The sequence below is a fragment of the Lentinus tigrinus genome (assembly GCF_003813185.1).
Source record: "Lentinus tigrinus ALCF2SS1-7 unplaced genomic scaffold L226scaffold_41, whole genome shotgun sequence".
In the NCBI taxonomy this organism is placed as follows: Eukaryota; Fungi; Basidiomycota; class Agaricomycetes; order Polyporales; family Polyporaceae; genus Lentinus; species Lentinus tigrinus.
Window position 1 is genome coordinate 216763 of NW_027137950.1, and position 17126 is coordinate 233888.

A 17126-nucleotide genomic window follows, 5' to 3' on the forward strand; every position below is an offset into this window, starting at 1 on the left:
GGGGGGGGATGCAAAAAGTGTACACTCACCTCCTCGTCACTGCCTCCCCACTGCTCTCGCGGATCTCCGCTCTCATCATCTCCATCCCCATCTTCGGCACGAAGAGCGTTCAGCCGTGCCTCACGGTCGCGGTCTATCACTCGTCTTCGTTTATCGCGTCGATAGTCCTCGGTTTCTCCTGCGGAGAAGAAGAACGTGTCTTCTGCGTCAGAGGGTAGGTCTGACCAGCCGCCTGGAGAGCCCGGCTCAGACGAGACACCGATGGGCGATGGTGGTACGTTGAAGTTGGGTAACGAGTCCAGTAACAGACGAGCGTCATATCTGTATATAGCATGCCGTGAGACTCCATCTAAGGAAGAAAGAAGAGGGAGAAAGGGATGCCGTACGGAACACTATAGCTGGGCGAACACTAGCACTCGGAGGGGACACAACGCGTCTCGCAATACCCAAAACTTGTCACATCACACAAACTCTCAGCATACTGCGTACCTGTCCACCCAACATCCATCACGATCGTTGGGAACGTCTTCAGCAGTGTTCACCGGGCGACTTTGCAGCTGAATGTGATCCTCGTCGTTCGACCACGACGTTCCGGGTTCTGTATTGGCACCGCGTCGACCCCCACTCCACTGGATCAGCCCGTCGCCCACAATATCCTCCGGCGGTCCCTTTACGACATCGCTACGAAGGACCTCCAAAGAACGCGCAGCAATCGCTGCCTGCGGGCCATGTACAAGATCAGCTTCGTGGGCTTGGATGAAGAGCGAGGGGTCCGGCTGAGTCTCTCCGTCCTGGTCGTCATGTCCGTGAGTGTCGAATGCTCTCCTCTTGCGCTTCTTAAGTTGATGCGACATGTAGCAAGCAAGGACGGACAAGAGAGACGAGGTGGTACTAGTCCTAAGTCGTGGTAAAAGGCAAAATTGCAATGACTGTGAGCGCCCGGCTTTGATGTCTCTTCCCGCCTGCCAGTGAGCTTCAGAGGTACAGCTGATTCTTTGATCATTTGCATAACACGAACATGAACTGCAAGACAACATGGGTCGTAGACGTAAAGCGTAAGCGTCAGAGTAGACTGGTATGAAGAAGAACCGACAACTACAGTCCATAAGGTATGATCGAAGTCGCGAAGGGGGGTATGCATCGAATGCGAGTGGTAACGAAGATTCCAAGGCAACATGAAAAGTCCTACCGGCCAATCGAGACAAGGACCGGCAGCAGTGGAAGCGGGGTATCCCTGAAGCAGGAATAATAGGGGAATAAACATGAAGTACGTGATACGTGATTACCGCACCGCGGGAAGTCGCGCTGGAGACGGATTTTGTGGTTTGACTATGCAATACAAAACAGTGTACAAGACAATTAGCGTGTGTCAGGCCTTGCAAGATGATTGTCCAATGGTTGATGCAAAGGAGGAGGAAGAAAACGATACCCTAGGCCTGAGGAAGCTGTCAGAACACTCGTCGTTAAGTATTTCAGTGGAGTTCACGTACCGATGATTCCGCAGGGTCCGCAGAGGAGACAGCGGAAGACGCTGGCTGCTTGGCTGCCTTAGCTGAGGGCTGCGAGGCGTCGTCGCTCGTAGCAGACGTGGATGACGTCGGAGCGTCACTCGAAGCCGCATGAGATTCAGCCTCAGACGATTGCGCTGTAGCAGAAGGTTTGTCACTGCCTGCCGCTGCGGTAGTTAGGCTGGCATCGCCGATGCTCCCCGAGGGACTAGCACTAGGCACTGACGAAGCTCCCGATGATGAGAGCGTGATGCCTGCCTTGCTAGCGCTGATGGACGCGGCGGCCTGCTTCATCGCCGAGATGGAGAGCGACAGCGAGTACGTCGTAGGCACGTCCAACGTGGTGAGATGCAACCACGGGATCGTATACTCGCCGATCCTGTAAATTGCAGTGGCAGTCAGTACAAGACCCAACACAAAAGACAGGACTGGAACGCACTTCACGGTTGCCGTAGAGAAGACGTCGAGCTTGCCCAGAGGAATAATCCCAAGCGATGCGAGCGCGCCCTTCACAAGGAGCACGTTCTTGACCGTGCCGCTGTTGGCAGTGCTGTGCGCAGGCATAACGAAACTATCGAATGCCTGGTCGAAATGCGCGTAGGTGTCGCCATCGACGCCCGAGTCCACTTGCGTGAAGGTGATCTCCATGTCAGTGTCCAATGGGTTGGCAATCTACAGTACGAATGTCGTGAGTGCTCCGAAGAATTTCCTCAGCCGGAGCGGACTTACGTCGAAGTTGATCGTGATATAGTTGTCGATGAGGGTATCGAGTGTGATGAACGCATTGATGTGCGTTACGATGGGAGGAACGTTCAGGCCTATCATGGCGGTTAGTACTCGCAATAAGAACTAGGAAGAACAGTTTGCTCACCCTTGAGACTCGTGCTGATCCCAACACCTTCGAGTGCAGGAACCAGAGACGCGAAGGGAGAGCTATCACCGTCGCCCTTGATCGTGAGTGCAATGCCATCGCCTGTCTGCAAGAACTCCGTGAGGAACGCCTGGGCAGTGGTGTCATTCGCATCGTTAGGCTGGTAGTGGAACTCAGTCGGCATGGTGTTCTCGCCAGGAACCAAGTTGAGGGGGTCGATAACAGCGCGACCGAGCATGACGTCCTTATAGTACACCGGCAGCGCGACGTCGACGGTCTGCAACGAGATGTTCGACGGGTTCTGGAGCGTAGTCGTGAGAGGCGACTTGATGTATGCGCCGTGATCGTCGTGTCCGCTACCAGTGATCGAGACATTACTGAGTGAAGCCTCCTTGTTGAACGAGTTGATGCCCTTCAAGCTTGTGGTGACGTCGAACGGTATGGCCGAGATAGGAACATCACCAATGGTCGTGCGGGCAACAACATCAGCAGAACCCTTGAGGTCAAACTCAATGCCCGACGTGTCCGTGACAGCAGCGAAGAACACCGCGAATGCGCCATTGTTGACCGACTGGAGCGTTTGATGCTCGAAGGACAGCACGAGATCGGCCACGTTGCCCGTAGAGACACCGCCGACGGCGTCGACTTGCGGGAGTTTGAGCTGTTGATGACGTTAGTAGAACGCCCTTCACAGATAGACAATGACTGACCTGTGCAACGTCCGTGCCCTGAGCAGCCAACGTGATGTCTTCACCACTCTTGACGACCTGCAGCGAGAAGCCGAAGGGGTTCTTGTACTGCGTGAAGATATGCTTCGAGCTCGCATCAGGCGCGAACGCTTGGCTTTGCTCGGTCATGACGAGCTCCAAGTCGGACATCTCGATAGATTGGATGATCTGTAGACAGACATTAGCCATGATCGTAAATAAAAGAGACGCGAGGCACTAACGTCGAACTTCTGTCCCGGGAGAGTAACAGTCAAGGTAAGCGTCTTGAACGCCGTGCTCAACCACCCGACAGGACTGCCAGAGCCAGACGGCTGCACAGACTCGCCCTGTACGGATAGTGTCTGGTTCTCGGCGTGCAGATAGTTGGTGAACAGCTCGCCCATGACGTCGAGATCATTCCCGCTCTTGGGAGTGATGCGCCCAGAGAGATGCAAGCTGTTCGTAGTTTCCGGAGCGAGTAACAAGTTGTTGCCAGTGAGTGCTAGAAACATCCGGTGAACATCGAGCGTGTAGCACAGAAAATGATTGAACCTACGTCCAATAGTCGTGCCCTTGAACGAGGACTCAAACGTAACAGTTCCGAGGTCAATGCCGAGCTCTGTAAATAGCCAGTCAGACCTCTACCCGGATGCTAGATAGTGAGCACTACTCACGCGCAGGCGACGGGATGAGCGAGTCCGTCTCGATATGGATACCACCAGCAGGATCATCGGAGGGCAGCTTGAAGTTACTGATCGTCACACCCGGCAAGTTGTTGAACGCCTTGAACGAGATGTCCTTGCTGAGCTTCACGCCGTCAAAGATCGTACCAAGCGCCGTGACGCGGAGAGCATCCGTCGAGATCGTCCATGTAAAGTCCTCATTGTGAAGCAGGAAAGTCGCGAACTCGGTGAACTGGTCGTTATCGGTGATAGTGAGCCGGGCGCTGGTCTCATAGTCCGGAACACCATCGTTGGCGGCGGCACAAACTACAAAAAGAGAGCAACGATCAGTCGTCATGAATCCCTCGAGCCTCAGTGTACCAACCTGCTGGAAGAGCGATCTTGGCAATATCATGACCCTGCCAAGTAACACTACAAGGTAAAGAGAGTCAGTCAGCGTTTGCGACACCATGTACCAGAGAGCAAACGTACGTCACGGGCTCGACGAAAGCGATCTGTGCATCGAACGGACCAGTGCCAGTGAGCGAACCCTTCAAAGCCAAGTCGAAGCCATCGTCCGAGATATTTCTGTAGGACATCAGGTCAGTCAGCGGATGTTTCCTCCAACAGCGGTGATACCACTCACGAAATGTTCGCCGCACTGAACTTGAGCTCAGACTGGTCGACGAGCTGCTGCACAATCGGAGGTGCAACCACGCTGATGAGGTACAAGGCAGTCTCGTCCGTCTATAGGCAAAAATCATCAGCTTCATCGAGCTTTTAGCTGCACGAGGGAGACTTACAATCGCATCGACATTGTTCTGCTTGAACGACAAATCCGTGGCGACTGCACACTGTATTAGCGCAAAGGAAACCGCCCGATAAACAACTACGCTCACAGTCGTCAATCTTGACCGAACTGTCAATACCAAGCGTGACCTCAAGGTTCTTCAGCGAGTTCAAAATCGCATCGTTGACGTCGAATTGCTTCCCACTAAATTAAATTGTCAGCAGTCTGAAAGAGCAAAACACACGAAGACAAAAGACAAACCTATCACAAGGAGGCTTGCCAGTATCGATCGAAGCATTGATCTACCAAACCAAATACCATCAGCACAAGGTTGACACGCCCAAAACCAGAAACAACCACCCACCGAAGTCTTCGCGTCCGGATCTGCCAGCACGACCTGGAACACCTCAGGCAACGGGCCAAGATCAACCCCATTATTCTTTGCGCCCGTAAACAACAGCTCAATAATCATGACCGGGTCCAGATTGAACTTGAACGGCAGCGTCGGCGACGTAATGTTGCTATGCCCGTCCGCATGAATCGGGCTGCTCGAGCGGTCGACATGGTCGATGCTGCCCAGTGACAAGTTGCCAAACGTCGCGACCGCGTTAACTTCGAGCAGGTTGATGCTCGCTGTGAATGGGTTCGAGAGCACGAACGTCGTCGAGGCGATCCCGGTCTTGGCGATGTCAGTGGGGAAGACGAGCGAGGCGGACGTGATGAGGTTCTGGTGCAGCGCAGGGATCTTGACCGGGGTAAGACGCATGTGCGACATCGCCAGCTGGAGCGACTCGATAGGCGTCGAGTCCGTTGACCCTTGAATCGTCGTGTCAGACTCGACGCCCTGGAGGTAATTCTCCAGCATCTTCTGGCCAGATGCCAACGCGCCGCCCTCAGGCTGGTAGTGGACGTCTACACGCACAGTCAGTCATCCTCCACCTTCACGACAGTGAGACGCAGAGTCACATACCAATCGCGTACGTCTGGTTCCCCGGCACGATCACAAGGTTGCTCTGCATGCAGTCCAGTCAGTATCTCTCCGAACACAGCCAGGAGCACAACGCACCAAATCCGCAGCTCCAATAGTATCCCCTCCAAACTGCAGCCCAAACGAAATATCCCCCGCACCAAGGGTGATATTACTCGGGTTAAACAGCGACGAGTTCACCTTAATGAGCAAATAACTCGCAAACCCATGGTTCACATCCAGACCCGTCACCAGCGCCGGCTCCGTGTTCAGCCCCTGTAGCCCAGCAATTGTCGTCTCCACATCAAACTCGATGTCCGTCAGCGACAGCAACCCCACGGCAGTCTGCGCGTCCGTGTTCGCCGCGCCCTTGAGCGTCATCGTCTCAGACTTGGACGTCGCCGTGTCCGAGAGGAACTGCTCAAACGTGCCATGGCCGCCGTCGAATACGCCAAACGGCACCTTCGAGAAGTTAAGGTGGATGATGCGCTGCTCGACCTCGGTCGTGCTCGGGCCCTTGGGGATGACGAGCTCAGCAAAGTCCGTGCCACCCGTGCCGACAGTGATGTTCTGCTCGAGCGCGACGATGTCGACGGGGAAGTCGAACGGCAGCGTGAACGCGGCCGTCGTGTCGTCGCTACCCATCGACGGGTCGAACGCAGTAGACTCGGTGAAGCGCAAGTCGAGCTCGTTGAGGTTGACTGACTTGATGATCTGCAGGACACCGCGGTTCGGGAGGACTGTCTCGACCTTCAGCGCCTTAATACCTTCGTTGAGCCAAGTGACCTAGATGACAACATCCATCAGCACTCATTCACCCGGAACGTTACGGAAACGAAGGCGACTCACGTCAGTAGGACCAGCGCTATCACCCTGCACGACAATGTTGCTGTCCTTTCCATGAATAAAAGCATTGAACATCGCCGACACCGCGTCCAGTCCACTCTGCTCCTTCTGCGGGACAAGCCGACCAGTGAGCGCGAGCGGGATGGTCGACTGCGGCGACAAGCTGAACGTCTCCGTCGCGGACGCAGGACCAATGTTGACGTTCTGGAAGAAGTTTTGGAACCCAATCGAGGTGAGCTCGACACCGACTTGCGAGGGCTGTATCGTATTAGTAGATCGTCAGCATTCGTCCATGTATGCATATGCGCGCGTAGCACAGAGAAGAAACTCACGTTAGTGACGTTCGTCTGCAAGGTAAGGTGGATACCGCCATCGGGGTCGTTGCTCGGCAAATCAAACGTCTCGATCTTCACCCCACCCTTCAGGCTGTTCATACCCTTGAGCGTGACGTTCTTGTTCGACAGCGCAATCTCAGGAACCGAGATACCGATAGCAGCGACTGTCACATCCCATCAGCTTGCGCCCTCAGCCCTCAGCCTCAGAGAGAACAGATCTTACCAGAGAGGTTCGTCCCGGAAATAACCCAATCAAACGACTCCTCCGTGAGCATCGTCTTCGTAAACTCCGCAAGGTGATCCACGCTCGCGACCTTGAACGTCGCATCCACCTCAAAGTCCGCTCCAACATCGCCCACGACGTCAATCGTCGGCATGTCGATGCTCCCAATCGACGCGCCGTTCCACTCAATCGACAGCCCAGCCGGAAACGAGATCTTCGCATCGACTGCCGACGAGGTAGTCAGCTCTCTCCCGTCCACCTGCATGTGCAAACCAAACCAGGCAGAACAAGAAACTCACAAGGCCCAGCGTTCTTGATCGACCCCTTGAGCGACGTCCCAAACGAGTCTTCCTTGATATCCTTGATCAGCACCGTCTCGATCCCGAGCACCGACCCGTCCACGATCTTCTGCACGATCGGCTGCGCGAGGATCGGCAGGAGCAAATTCAGGCTCTTGTCCGTCTTGATCTCCACGTCCGGCTGCGTGTACGACAGCGTCGTCGCGTACTCGCCAATGTTCACGCCCGCTGTGAGCTCCACGTCCGACGTCAGCTTCGTGAACGCCTTGTCCACGTAGCTCGGGAGGTCGAATCCACTGCGGCGCGTCGTCAGCTCTCGTCTAAACACCGACTACTCCCAAGTGTCAAAGGTAATAAGAAAGAGACACTCACGTGAACAAATTATCCCGCTTCGCGACGTCCTCCCTCTTCCCCTTCAACCCTCCAACACCATTCAAATACTTATACCCACCCAGCGCAACAATCACATCCAACTGGTCCGTATCCAACCCCGCCTCCTCCGCGAGCACCCTCGTCACGCTAAACAGCGCCTCAGGGTCCATATTCAGCTCCAAATCCAAATTCGGCGAGTCCGTCGACGCGTTCCCCTTCGACGCAAACGTCACGCTCGGCATATCGATCGTCCCCAGCGTGATCCCGTGGAACGTCACGTTGCTCTCCACCTTCGTGATCACCAGGTCGCTCGTGAACGGGTTCGCGAGCGACACCACTGCGTGCGCGGTGTCGTTCGCGTGCCCCGTCGTCGGGAGCACCTCGAGCGACGCAGAGTTCAGCAGCTTCGACTTGAGCCCGGGCAAGTCCGCGGTGATGTTCAGGCTCTCGAACGCGAACAGGAGCGACAGAACTTCCGTGCTCTCGCCGTAGCCCGCGACGGCGACCTGGACGTCGGTGCCGCCGACAAAGTCGTTCAACGTTTGCAGACCTAGGGGCGTACCGTTGGGCTGCAGGGAGTAAGTGTTCATGCATGAGAGCTATTCATGTGGAACCATGCAACCAACAAGAACGCACCGTGAAGTTCCCCTGCGCAGCGACCGAGTTATTTCCCATCGAGAGCGTCAAGTTCGGCAACAAAGTCGTGCCCAGAAGCGCATCTCCGCGGAACAGCTGCAGTGCTGTACAACGTACACGGCGTCAACGTCACGCCAACCGCCGCAGCCAGATCCGCCAGTCAAGATCCAACTCACTCATATCGCCCGTGTACAGCTTCAGATTCGACGGATTGAATATATCCACTGCATTACGGCACCCGTCAGCTCCCCGGCTCCGAGTCCCAAAGCTCGAAAAAAAACACGCACCATCAATCCCCAAGGAAATCGCCTCCTCCGACCCACCCAACACATCCACCTTCTCAATCGTCACGTACCCGTCCAAGCCCCGCAGCCCGTCCAGACTCGACGGCACGTTGAACTTGATCGGGTCCAGCGTGATCTGCCCGATGCTCATGTTCGCCACCGCACGCGCGTGTCCCTCGAGCTGGAACGGCATCACCTCGCGGTCCGTCAGATTTCGGTCTGTCGAGTGTGGGGAATTGCATATAGCAGGCATGGGCAAGCATACAACGTCAGCGATAACCACACAGGAACAGCCACGCAAGTTACGCACTGAAAACCGAAAAGACCGGATGATTCGGGTCGGGCACGTCCAGCGCCGTATCCTCAATTGTAATGTTGATCGTCCCCTGCGTAAACGTCTCGTTGATGACCCTAATCTCGCTCGTCGACGCGCTCGGTGGCTGCCAGTGAATACCCGTCAGCGCCTCCTTGACCTTCCCGAAAAGAATATCGGAAACGCACCGTCCCAAGTCCAGCAACGACCCCCTCCCCCGTCGTGATATTAAAACTGTTGCTAATCTCCCCAATCTCCAGCCCAAACCCAAACGGCAGCTCCATCGCCGCCCGCACCGTCCGCGAGTTGCTCACCGGCGCCCACGGCGCGTGCGTGCTAAAATCCAAGCTCATGTCCCCAATCGTGATCGCCTTGATCGGGCTGATCGCGCCCCCAGGCGCCACAAACGGCACATGCAGCTCCAGCGCCGTCAGCCCTGCGCTCAGCCAGCTCACTGCCCGCCCGTCTGCCTGGATCGAGCTCTTGCCCGTCGCCACCACGTCCGTTTGCACCCCGTTCAGGTAGTTCGTGAACAGCTCCGACGTCTTCGCCAGTGCGTCTGTACCCGTTTGCGGGACGAGCGTCCCGTCGAGCGTGACCGCGTTGCTCCCCGGCTTGATCACCGTGTTCGCGCCGCTGCCCGTGCCGAGGTACAGGCCCTTGTACGAGAGGTCGAACACGACCGTGCCGAGGTTGACGTTGAACGCGCTCGGGTTGTCCAAGCCGGTCGTCGCGCTGAACACGATGCCCCCGGCTGGGTCGTCCCGCGGCAGCTTGAAGTCGACGAGCGAGACGTGGCCGTCAAAGTTGTTCATCCCGCTCAGCGTCACGTCCTTTTTGAAGTGCAGCCCGTGTGCGGTCGGGAACGCGAGCGCGCGCACGTCCAGTTTGTCGCTCGTCAGGTGCCACGTGAAGTTTGGCTGGGTGATCATGGCCGAGGTGAACGCGGAGAACGCGGCCTCGTCCGCGATCGTGAACGGCACCGTCTGGTTGATGTATGCGCGTTTGGACTTGACTTTGAGCGGGTCGAGCGAGAAGGAGCCGAGCGTGACCTGGTCGCCCGAGGCGTTCACCCAGGCGACCTGCAGAGGCTCGTTGAACTTGATCGTAGCTGAGAAGATGCCGGCGTGCGAGACCCAGGCGTCCATCTTGAGGTCGAATCTGCCTGATACGTGAGCACCGCAGATAGACGACTGTAAGGAGACACGTACGAAGTGTTCGTGGGGTTCGTGATCTGGGCCTGGTCGACGTTGAGAACCGAAACGTTGACGATGTGCTGAGCAATAGCGTGCACGACCGGGTAGAGCAAGATGAACAGGATAGCGATACCGAGGAGCGAGACTACGATGTTCGTGATGATGAACCATTTGCGCTTCCACAGCCGAGGTTTTGGCGGAGGTTGCACCCGAGGAACGTCCTCTGGTTGAATGTCTTCGGCTGAACCCGTAGCGGCAGCACCGTGGCCGACTTGAGAGCCTGGTGCCGACGGCGGAAGGGGGACGTTGACTGCTCCGGAGGACGAAGCGTACGGGTGCACGCCGGCAGGAGTCGTGCGTGCGAACGCCGCATCGTCTTCTACATCGAGAGAGAAACGAGAGAAATCCATGGTCAGCGACAGTCAACGGAAGGAGAGCGCAGAACGGAAGAGAGCTTGGTACAGCTGAGATAACGAGAGCACGCGAATATAATGGAGACTACGCCCGCGGTCATCAGTCCATCGCGGCGCGGTCGCACTGGACGTGCCCATGCCTGGTGAAGCGAGTAGAACTGCGAGTCCAGGGATCCGTCACTGACCACGCTCGAGCGTACTGCACAAGCATTACTGCTCAATACAAGACCTGTACGAAGCGCATGCATCGTTCATTTCCCCTGAGCGGGTCAACTTTCCAGTCGACAAGATGAACATCGCATCCCGGGCACGCAGAAGTCGCGAAGAGCTGCCTCGACATCCTCACAAGGTCTCGATAAACGCCGAAATGCTAACTGTGCTCCAAGCACGAAAGCACCGGTTTGCACGACAGCGTGAAGGGAAGCGTCGTGAATGGTACGGCGATGCCGGTGTCAGAAGCAAGTAAAACTGCGCGGTCGTCGAGCAAGCATCTTTGCGCGATGGAGACCATGTGGACGGCATGCTTCTGTATCAGTCGGCGCCCAGACCCCAGACGGCGGGTTCGTGGAGCAGGACCGCGCATTCATTGACGCTGACACCGGAGCAGAGAACACAAAACACGGAGCGCGCTCTGCTGCATGATGCAGGAAAGAGTCGACCTCTCATGCCGACTTGATCGCAGTGCCCAAAATGCAAAATGCTCTCAAGATCCTTCTGTGCTGCCTATGTCAGGTTTGAACGTGACCATCAGACGACGTCGCAGAAGACCGCGAGGTCGTATCAGATAGGTGCTCGCGAGCAGCTCTAAAAGGTGCGTAACGAGGCGTGTAGGGCTGCCGAAAGGCCATCCGGGACGCGTCCGTCTTGCAAGACCAAGGTCGGGAGCGCCACTATAGCGGTCTCGTCAGTCGTAGAAGTCGGGAGGCGGGCTCAGAGCGTGTCTGGTCACACCGTGCGCTGAAGGATGACTGACGGACGCGTGGAGAGTTTCCCCGGTCGTGCAGACGTTCCGCAAAAGGGAGCATAACTGCGCGGTCGTCGAGCAAGCATTTTTGCGCGATGGAGACCACATGGACGGCATGCTTCTGCATCGCTTGACGCCGGAGTGTGCGAAGCGGAGGTGCAGTTAGCTCGCCCCCGAAGACGAGTTCGTTGGGCGGCACCGCGCATTCAATGACAGGCGAGGGAAGGAGAAGAAAGGGAAGGCCGGCTAAAACACCGCCAATCGGACACGAGAGGATAACGGACAAGGGTGCGAACGGGGGGAAAAGACACGGCGGAGACGCGTCGAAGTTGGAGGGCAGTACTCACCGGGACTGGCAAAGGGATTGGCGTACGCAGGGTACGCGCCCTGTCTGCGTGACTCCTCCATGTCGTCGAGGCGAAGAACCGTGCGTGAGCTGGCAACGGACTTGGACCTGGGCGGGGCAGGATGCGGTCTTCCAGGGAGGGAGGAAAGAAGGCAGGCGGAGGAGGAAGCAAAGGAGGCGGAGGAGGGAGACTCGCGTCGTTACGCGACTGGGGTGTTCATAAACCGGTTCTGGTGTTCTCATGACAGTTTGGGATCACTTCACGTCCAGAGAACACACGCGACCGCGCGGGTCCAGTTGCGCACCAAGCGCGTAGGCGCCGGGATCTGGGAGGATCGCGTGACGGTGTGGGGAAGAGTCTTGCCTGATATGGCGCGTGGGGGATCAATTGGTGATGATGGATCAATGCGGGGTAACTGCAACAGAAATTTAGCTATTGGCGGCCGCGTACCTCCCGACTCATCTTGAGCAAACGTCTTGCGACCTGCGCTGGCTAGCGACGCAGAGAGGACGGCGGGCTGCGGGATGGAGAGTGCATAACCACACGTCCGCAGGGGGAAACGCAGACGCGGGACATGCGAGCCTCGTGGTTAGGCAACGCCACCCCGACCCGCGCTCCACCGTCAAACGCGGGGTGACGATCGCGGGGTGCGTCGCGCACACACGGCCATCGATCGCAATAACATCGCGCGGTCGACAGGCACTCGCCCAACGGCGTCGTCCTTCAAGACGTGATTAGTATCGGGGCACAAACACCCGGAGCTTGCGACTCCAACGAAACGAAACACTCACCAATAGCGTGAGAGCGGCCAGACCACGCGGGCACGTCCATAGCCATCGTCCTGTCCAGATGACCTCTCCAGCGGCGGCGCACAAGACTATATTCAGCCTCTCCATCGCATGTGAATATACTCAAACCACATCCGTGATTCACGGGCGTGCACAACACCGGTCTGCTCTATGCACTCACCAATTGCCATTGCGCATTTACACGTCGTCGTCACGGCACTCGGGTGTCCGCTGTGGTCCCTGGCGTTGACTTGTCCCTAGCTGCCATGCGGAGCAGTCGTACGTGTCGTCGATGGTGTCCTAGGATCCGCTAACCCGCTAACCCTCGGCCCTAGAAGGACAGATCGTCAGCTTGGTGGCGCACGCATTAGACCTCGATGACGCCAATGCAGCGAAAGAAAAGAGTACACCGGCGTAACGTAATGTATCCGGGTCCGGTCCCGGAACATGTACAGAGTCTGTGATATGACGCACTCAGCACATAGACCGAGCCTCCCAGAACGAGCACCCACAAAAGCAATCCCCGCCGAGCGAGGATTGGAAACTCCATACTCGAAACGCAAACCACAAGCATTAGGACTCCGGAGCCTGAGTTTAAACATACCCGTGCGCGAGATGCTGACAGCGACGGGATCGGCGGCATCACGGCGACTATAAATCCCCAGCTTCCAAAGTTCTCGCATTTTTGCGCACATATTATTATGTGCGCCGTCCTCCGGACCCGATGGACGGCGAGCAGACGAGCGAGTGCATGTGTACTCGGACGTTCGCTCTCCGCTACCAGTCAGCTTAGCTTTGTGCGCATAAAGTGGACTTGAATGAGAACGACTGCCGCTTCGTGAAAATTCCCATCGCACCAAACCCGAAAGGCAGGTCGGGGCGCCGAGAAGGACAGAAGGACGAGCGAAGCTCCCATCGCAAGACACCCAGAAGCTGCGCAGCCAAGAATCGCGCGACCGGGTGCAGACTGGCTCCCCCGTTCCCCTGGCTGGCGCACTGACAGCGAACCAGTCTGCACCCGGGCTCGGGTGAGATCCTCGACGCCACTACCAACACTATTCACGCCGTTCGCGAACATCAAGAAACCCGGGTGACGGAGACGTACCTGCAGCCTCCAGCTTGAGACGTTGAGCGTTCATCGCACGGACGAACGGATACGCCGGGACGAGAATGGCGATCTTTCGAAGTGCCCGGAAGTCGAACTTCGAAGGAAGGAGGGAAGATTGCAGTCGCCATGGAGAGCAGAACGAACGGCGTCCTGAGTCCTAGGCCTGACCGTGTGCAAGTCCCGGGCGCAAGTGCGGACGTGCGGACGTAGAGCGAGAGCGAGAGCGCTGCCGTACGCCCGAAGGAAGCCCGGGCAGATTATAGTACATCGAGCGGGGCCTTGCGTCTGCCGTCGTATGCACATGTCCATAGTCCCTCGGGGTGGGCGACACCGTCTGCCAGGAATTGCAACGTCGACTAGTGACTTGAACTTGAAGCTGGCTTGTAGATTGCAGTATGCACGTTGACCATCGCGCTGCACCAGTACCGTAACGGCGGTCGGTCGAGCCGGGGGAGGGCATTCGGATTGAGGATACAGGGTCGCCTCGCTGCCGAACTGAAGGAAGATTCAGGAATCAGCGGGACGTCCATACGAGGAGATCGACGCGCTGCAGAAGGCCCGAACTTCGAAGCGGGAAGAGACCATGTGCTCCTCCCCGGGCCTAGGGCACACTTGCATTCAAGCTTGCAAGCCGAAGAAAGGGGTTGACATCCATCGTATTGCCAGAACGCACGACCGGGTGCAGACTGCCTCCCTTGAGGTGACAGGGAACCAGTCTGCACCCGGATCCTGGTGAGATCCCCGAGACCGATACATATATACCAACACTCGAAACGTAGCCAAGGCTGGAGACGTACCTGCACTGGCAGCCTACAAGTTGAGGGAGCGGGGAAAACGGCAAAAATGATTCAACGAACGGCGTCCTGAGTCCTAATCCTGAACGCTTGGCGCAAGTGCAGACGTGGGGACGCGCAGACGTGCGGGCGTAGAGCGAGAGGGAGAGTGCTGCCGTACTGGGAAAATCTTCGGACAGCGAGCAGGGCGCTGTGTCGTATGCATACGTCCATAGTCCGCCGGGACAGCGGCGCATGCATGAAATTAAATATTGTCTGCAGGATGCGCTGGTAAGTTGTGTATGCACACTTGCATCCCGCACGGCGACGGCGGGTCGGTCGAGCCAGAGGAGGGTATTGGTGAAATGTTGAAGATCCTGGGACACGCCCTCGTTCCTGCACGACAAAGAATTGGCGGACAGTGCGGTCGTCCACACGAGGAGATCGACGCGCTGTAGAACGCCCGAAGCCGGAGGGGACCATGTGCTCCCCGCCGTCCAGGCCGAGAGGCTAGGGAACACTGGCATTCACGCTCAAGCTCTCAAGCTTGCGAGAGAGCAATCTGACATCCACGACATCGCGAGAACGCAGCCAACGGCCGCGCAGAACTGTGCTAATGCGATGGACGTCTCGTTAGCAGAGTATCTATCCTCGGGAGAGGCACGGCCCGGTGCGACTCACCTAACTCCTATTTGAATGTTGGACATAAGGTTGAGCGACGTGAGGCTTGAGTAACGCGCAGGTTCCGCGGACTCGGACTGCAAAGATGTCGCTTGACTCCAGAGTCGTGCAGTCAGTGGCGTTGACGTGCGCCGCAAACGCGGTCGAGGTCCGAGGAGCTCAAGCAAACACGACCACGATGTGCAGTGACCAGGCAGCGACACCGACACTGACAGTGCCAGGTGGGAGGGCAAGACACTCGGAGTCGGAAACGTGTGTACGCGCCGGCGAGAGTGAAGAGGGAAGAAGCAGTCCCCGCCCAGCCATCCAACGCTATATGTATATCTCACATCCAATGTACACCGGAAAACACGCAGCCAGGTGGCAGACGGTTCCAGCAGTCTTCCGACGCGTTCACGAGCGGCGAATTCGCGCTCGACTCTCGATGCGCTCATGCTGCACTATGATGATGGTGGTGGTAAGCGAACTCGGGAAGAATCACAAGCCAGGGCACAAGCAGCGCTGGCGATAAGAAGTGTATGATACATACATCATTCAACATTGCGGAGACTTACTCGCGAGTTACAACACCATCTTACAAGAGATACAACAGTAACAGACGCAGCAATATGCCAAAAGGCCAAAGGTGTCGCCGCTATCAGCGCCTCTCAACCGACGCTGATAGCGGCTTCGCACGGAGAGGAAGAACATGCGGACTCACCGGACTGCAGGAATCATATGCTCGTGGATGGCCAACGAGGAGGACCTTCGCAGTCCGGTCCGAGGGTGATGATGATGGTCAATGGGTTCGATTCGGATTCGCATCCTCCTCAGCCTCCTCCTCCTCCTCTTCTTCTTCTTCACTCGAGCTTTCGGGGACGTAGTGACGGTTGGGATTGGGTACGAGCAGGTCTTGCCCTTCGCCGTCATCTGTGAGTGGAGGTTAGCTCTGTGTTCGCCAGAGCCAATTTGCAGATAGCAAGCGATCCATCTGAATGACTTTACGCGCGACATCGCAATCTCTCCCGCGCAGGAACAGGAAACACCTGCGACACAACCAGCAGAGCCGACCGTGAGCGACTTACCCGTAGTCCGCCTCGACTCCTCGTAGCTTGTTTCCAAGTCGGCCAGGATCTTCTCCTGCATCGCACTCACAGCCTCCGCGCTCTCGCAAGTCTTGTACTGTTCCAGTAGATGTCTGCGAAATCGCGATGAGTTTCCCGATGACTTCGAACTGCTGGCGGGACGCACTTGTTCACTTCCCAGAACGAATGGCCCCAGCCAAACCCGCTCAGCAGGCGCTCGGCGTACGAGTCGAACCCGGTGATGTAGAAGGCCGCGGCGAGGGCTTCCACGCAGTTCAGCCTCCATGGCTTGCCGTAGTTGACTGGGTTGGTTGCGACAAGGTAAGGTACTGGGGATCGTATCAGCTGAGTGCATAAAGGCGCCTGCAGTAGGTTCATAGTGGAGGGCATAATACTTACGGAGACGTTCATGAGGGCTCGCGATGCGGCCAAAGGGAACTTCCTCCAGGCGAGCCCATGAGCACTCCACTACCGCTACGCCGTTTTGTGCGACGATGTCCCTGTCCGCCGGGCTGACGGGTTGTGTACCTTTCGGTCTGACGAGAACAAAGAAAGTTTCGTCAAAATACTGTAGCAAGGATAGTATGCCAATGTACGCACGAGACTACCACTCCCCGGAACTTCTGCCCCACGCGTAGCGATTGTATGAGCCCCTGGCGAGCAAGCTTCTTCCCCGAGCACCGTCGAGGATCGCAATGATCAAAGTCCTACAATTCCAAACTCATTCAATACAGCAACACCAAACATCACTCCGCTCGTGCGACTCACCCACATCGCGACAGGGACGTCGATTGTGACCTTCTCCTCCGCCTCTAGTTACGCGCGTGCGCCATCCGGGATGATCACGTCAAGCGTGCAGCAGCTCCCAGACACAAACAACTAACCGGAGTCACTCCCGCTCGCGCCCTCTCCATCTTCTCGGCCGTCCACCGCGCTCTCTGGCCGCTCCTCGCCACCGAGCGCAGACGAGGGTCGGGCG

General features: G+C 57.1%; 5 protein-coding genes across 5 annotated transcripts in view; 1 reads left to right on the plus strand and 4 right to left on the minus strand.

Annotated features, from left to right (window-relative positions):
* Positions 1 to 907, minus strand: part of L226DRAFT_539304 (uncharacterized protein) — a 1747-nt gene extending 840 nt beyond the window's left edge. Inside the window, exons 1-2 of the mRNA XM_067681660.1 lie at positions 490 to 907; positions 30 to 321 (exon numbers count right to left, since the gene is read on the minus strand). Coding sequence (XP_067530627.1) covers positions 30 to 321; positions 490 to 854 — 657 coding nt within the window. The 5' untranslated portion in view covers positions 855 to 907. The remainder of the gene's footprint in view (positions 1 to 29; positions 322 to 489) is intronic.
* Positions 908 to 1268: 361 nt separating this feature from the next.
* Positions 1269 to 11992, minus strand: L226DRAFT_261105 (uncharacterized protein). The gene is made up of 30 exons (XM_067673369.1): positions 11734 to 11992; positions 10025 to 10388; positions 9002 to 9974; positions 8811 to 8940; positions 8504 to 8719; positions 8393 to 8440; positions 8217 to 8320; positions 7581 to 8149; positions 7209 to 7504; positions 6910 to 7134; positions 6684 to 6850; positions 6355 to 6609; positions 5605 to 6291; positions 5509 to 5551; positions 4903 to 5450; positions 4800 to 4840; positions 4648 to 4742; positions 4552 to 4595; positions 4395 to 4495; positions 4241 to 4336; positions 4134 to 4180; positions 3761 to 4075; positions 3643 to 3705; positions 3329 to 3588; positions 3090 to 3275; positions 2380 to 3040; positions 2238 to 2326; positions 1948 to 2180; positions 1491 to 1887; positions 1269 to 1436 (listed from the first exon to the last, which is right to left on the minus strand). The coding sequence occupies exons 1-30, from the start codon at positions 11792 to 11794 to the stop codon at positions 1431 to 1433; spliced, it is 7320 nt and encodes a 2439-aa protein (XP_067530628.1). The 5' UTR covers positions 11795 to 11992; the 3' UTR covers positions 1269 to 1430.
* A 1892-nt stretch (positions 11993 to 13884) lies between these two features.
* Positions 13885 to 15257, minus strand: L226DRAFT_261232 (uncharacterized protein). Its single transcript, XM_067673371.1, has 3 exons — positions 15084 to 15257; positions 14427 to 15010; positions 13885 to 14124 (listed from the first exon to the last, which is right to left on the minus strand). The coding sequence occupies exons 2-3, from the start codon at positions 14927 to 14929 to the stop codon at positions 13986 to 13988; spliced, it is 642 nt and encodes a 213-aa protein (XP_067530629.1). The 5' UTR covers positions 14930 to 15010; positions 15084 to 15257; the 3' UTR covers positions 13885 to 13985.
* On the plus strand, positions 15101 to 15729 carry L226DRAFT_261169 (uncharacterized protein). The gene has a single exon (XM_067673370.1). The coding sequence runs from the start codon at positions 15169 to 15171 to the stop codon at positions 15592 to 15594; it is 426 nt and encodes a 141-aa protein (XP_067530630.1). The 5' UTR covers positions 15101 to 15168; the 3' UTR covers positions 15595 to 15729.
* Positions 15582 to 17116, minus strand: L226DRAFT_539308 (DUF367-domain-containing protein). Its single transcript, XM_067681661.1, has 6 exons — positions 16916 to 17116; positions 16748 to 16854; positions 16547 to 16683; positions 16314 to 16476; positions 16148 to 16260; positions 15582 to 15992 (listed from the first exon to the last, which is right to left on the minus strand). Exons 1-6 carry the CDS (start codon positions 16919 to 16921, stop codon positions 15862 to 15864), a joined length of 657 nt encoding a protein of 218 aa, XP_067530631.1. The 5' UTR covers positions 16922 to 17116; the 3' UTR covers positions 15582 to 15861.
* Positions 17117 to 17126: the final 10 nt, after the last annotated feature.

Coding starts and splice junctions, on each gene's coding strand:
- L226DRAFT_261105 (XM_067673369.1), bottom strand. CDS start 11,794: ATGGAGGAGTCACGCAGACAGGGCGCGTACCCTGCGTACGCCAATCCC. Junction 6,292..6,354: donor ATAGCGCTGGTCCTACTGAC/GTGAGTCGCCTT, acceptor GTTGTCATCTAG/GTCACTTGGCTCAACGAAGG. Junction 4,841..4,902: donor ATCCGGACGCGAAGACTTCG/GTGGGTGGTTGT, acceptor TTGGTTTGGTAG/ATCAATGCTTCGATCGATAC.
- L226DRAFT_261232 (XM_067673371.1), bottom strand. CDS start 14,929: ATGCCAGTGTTCCCTAGCCTCTCGGCCTGGACGGCGGGGAGCACATGG. Junction 14,125..14,426: donor CTTGTAGGCTGCCAGTGCAG/GTACGTCTCCAG, acceptor ATCTTCCTTCAG/TTCGGCAGCGAGGCGACCCT.
- L226DRAFT_261169 (XM_067673370.1), top strand. CDS start 15,169: ATGTCGCTTGACTCCAGAGTCGTGCAGTCAGTGGCGTTGACGTGCGCC.
- L226DRAFT_539308 (XM_067681661.1), bottom strand. Junction 16,477..16,546: donor GAGCCCTCATGAACGTCTCC/GTAAGTATTATG, acceptor TACGATCCCCAG/TACCTTACCTTGTCGCAACC. Junction 15,993..16,147: donor GGAGTCGAGGCGGACTACGG/GTAAGTCGCTCA, acceptor CTCCACTCACAG/ATGACGGCGAAGGGCAAGAC.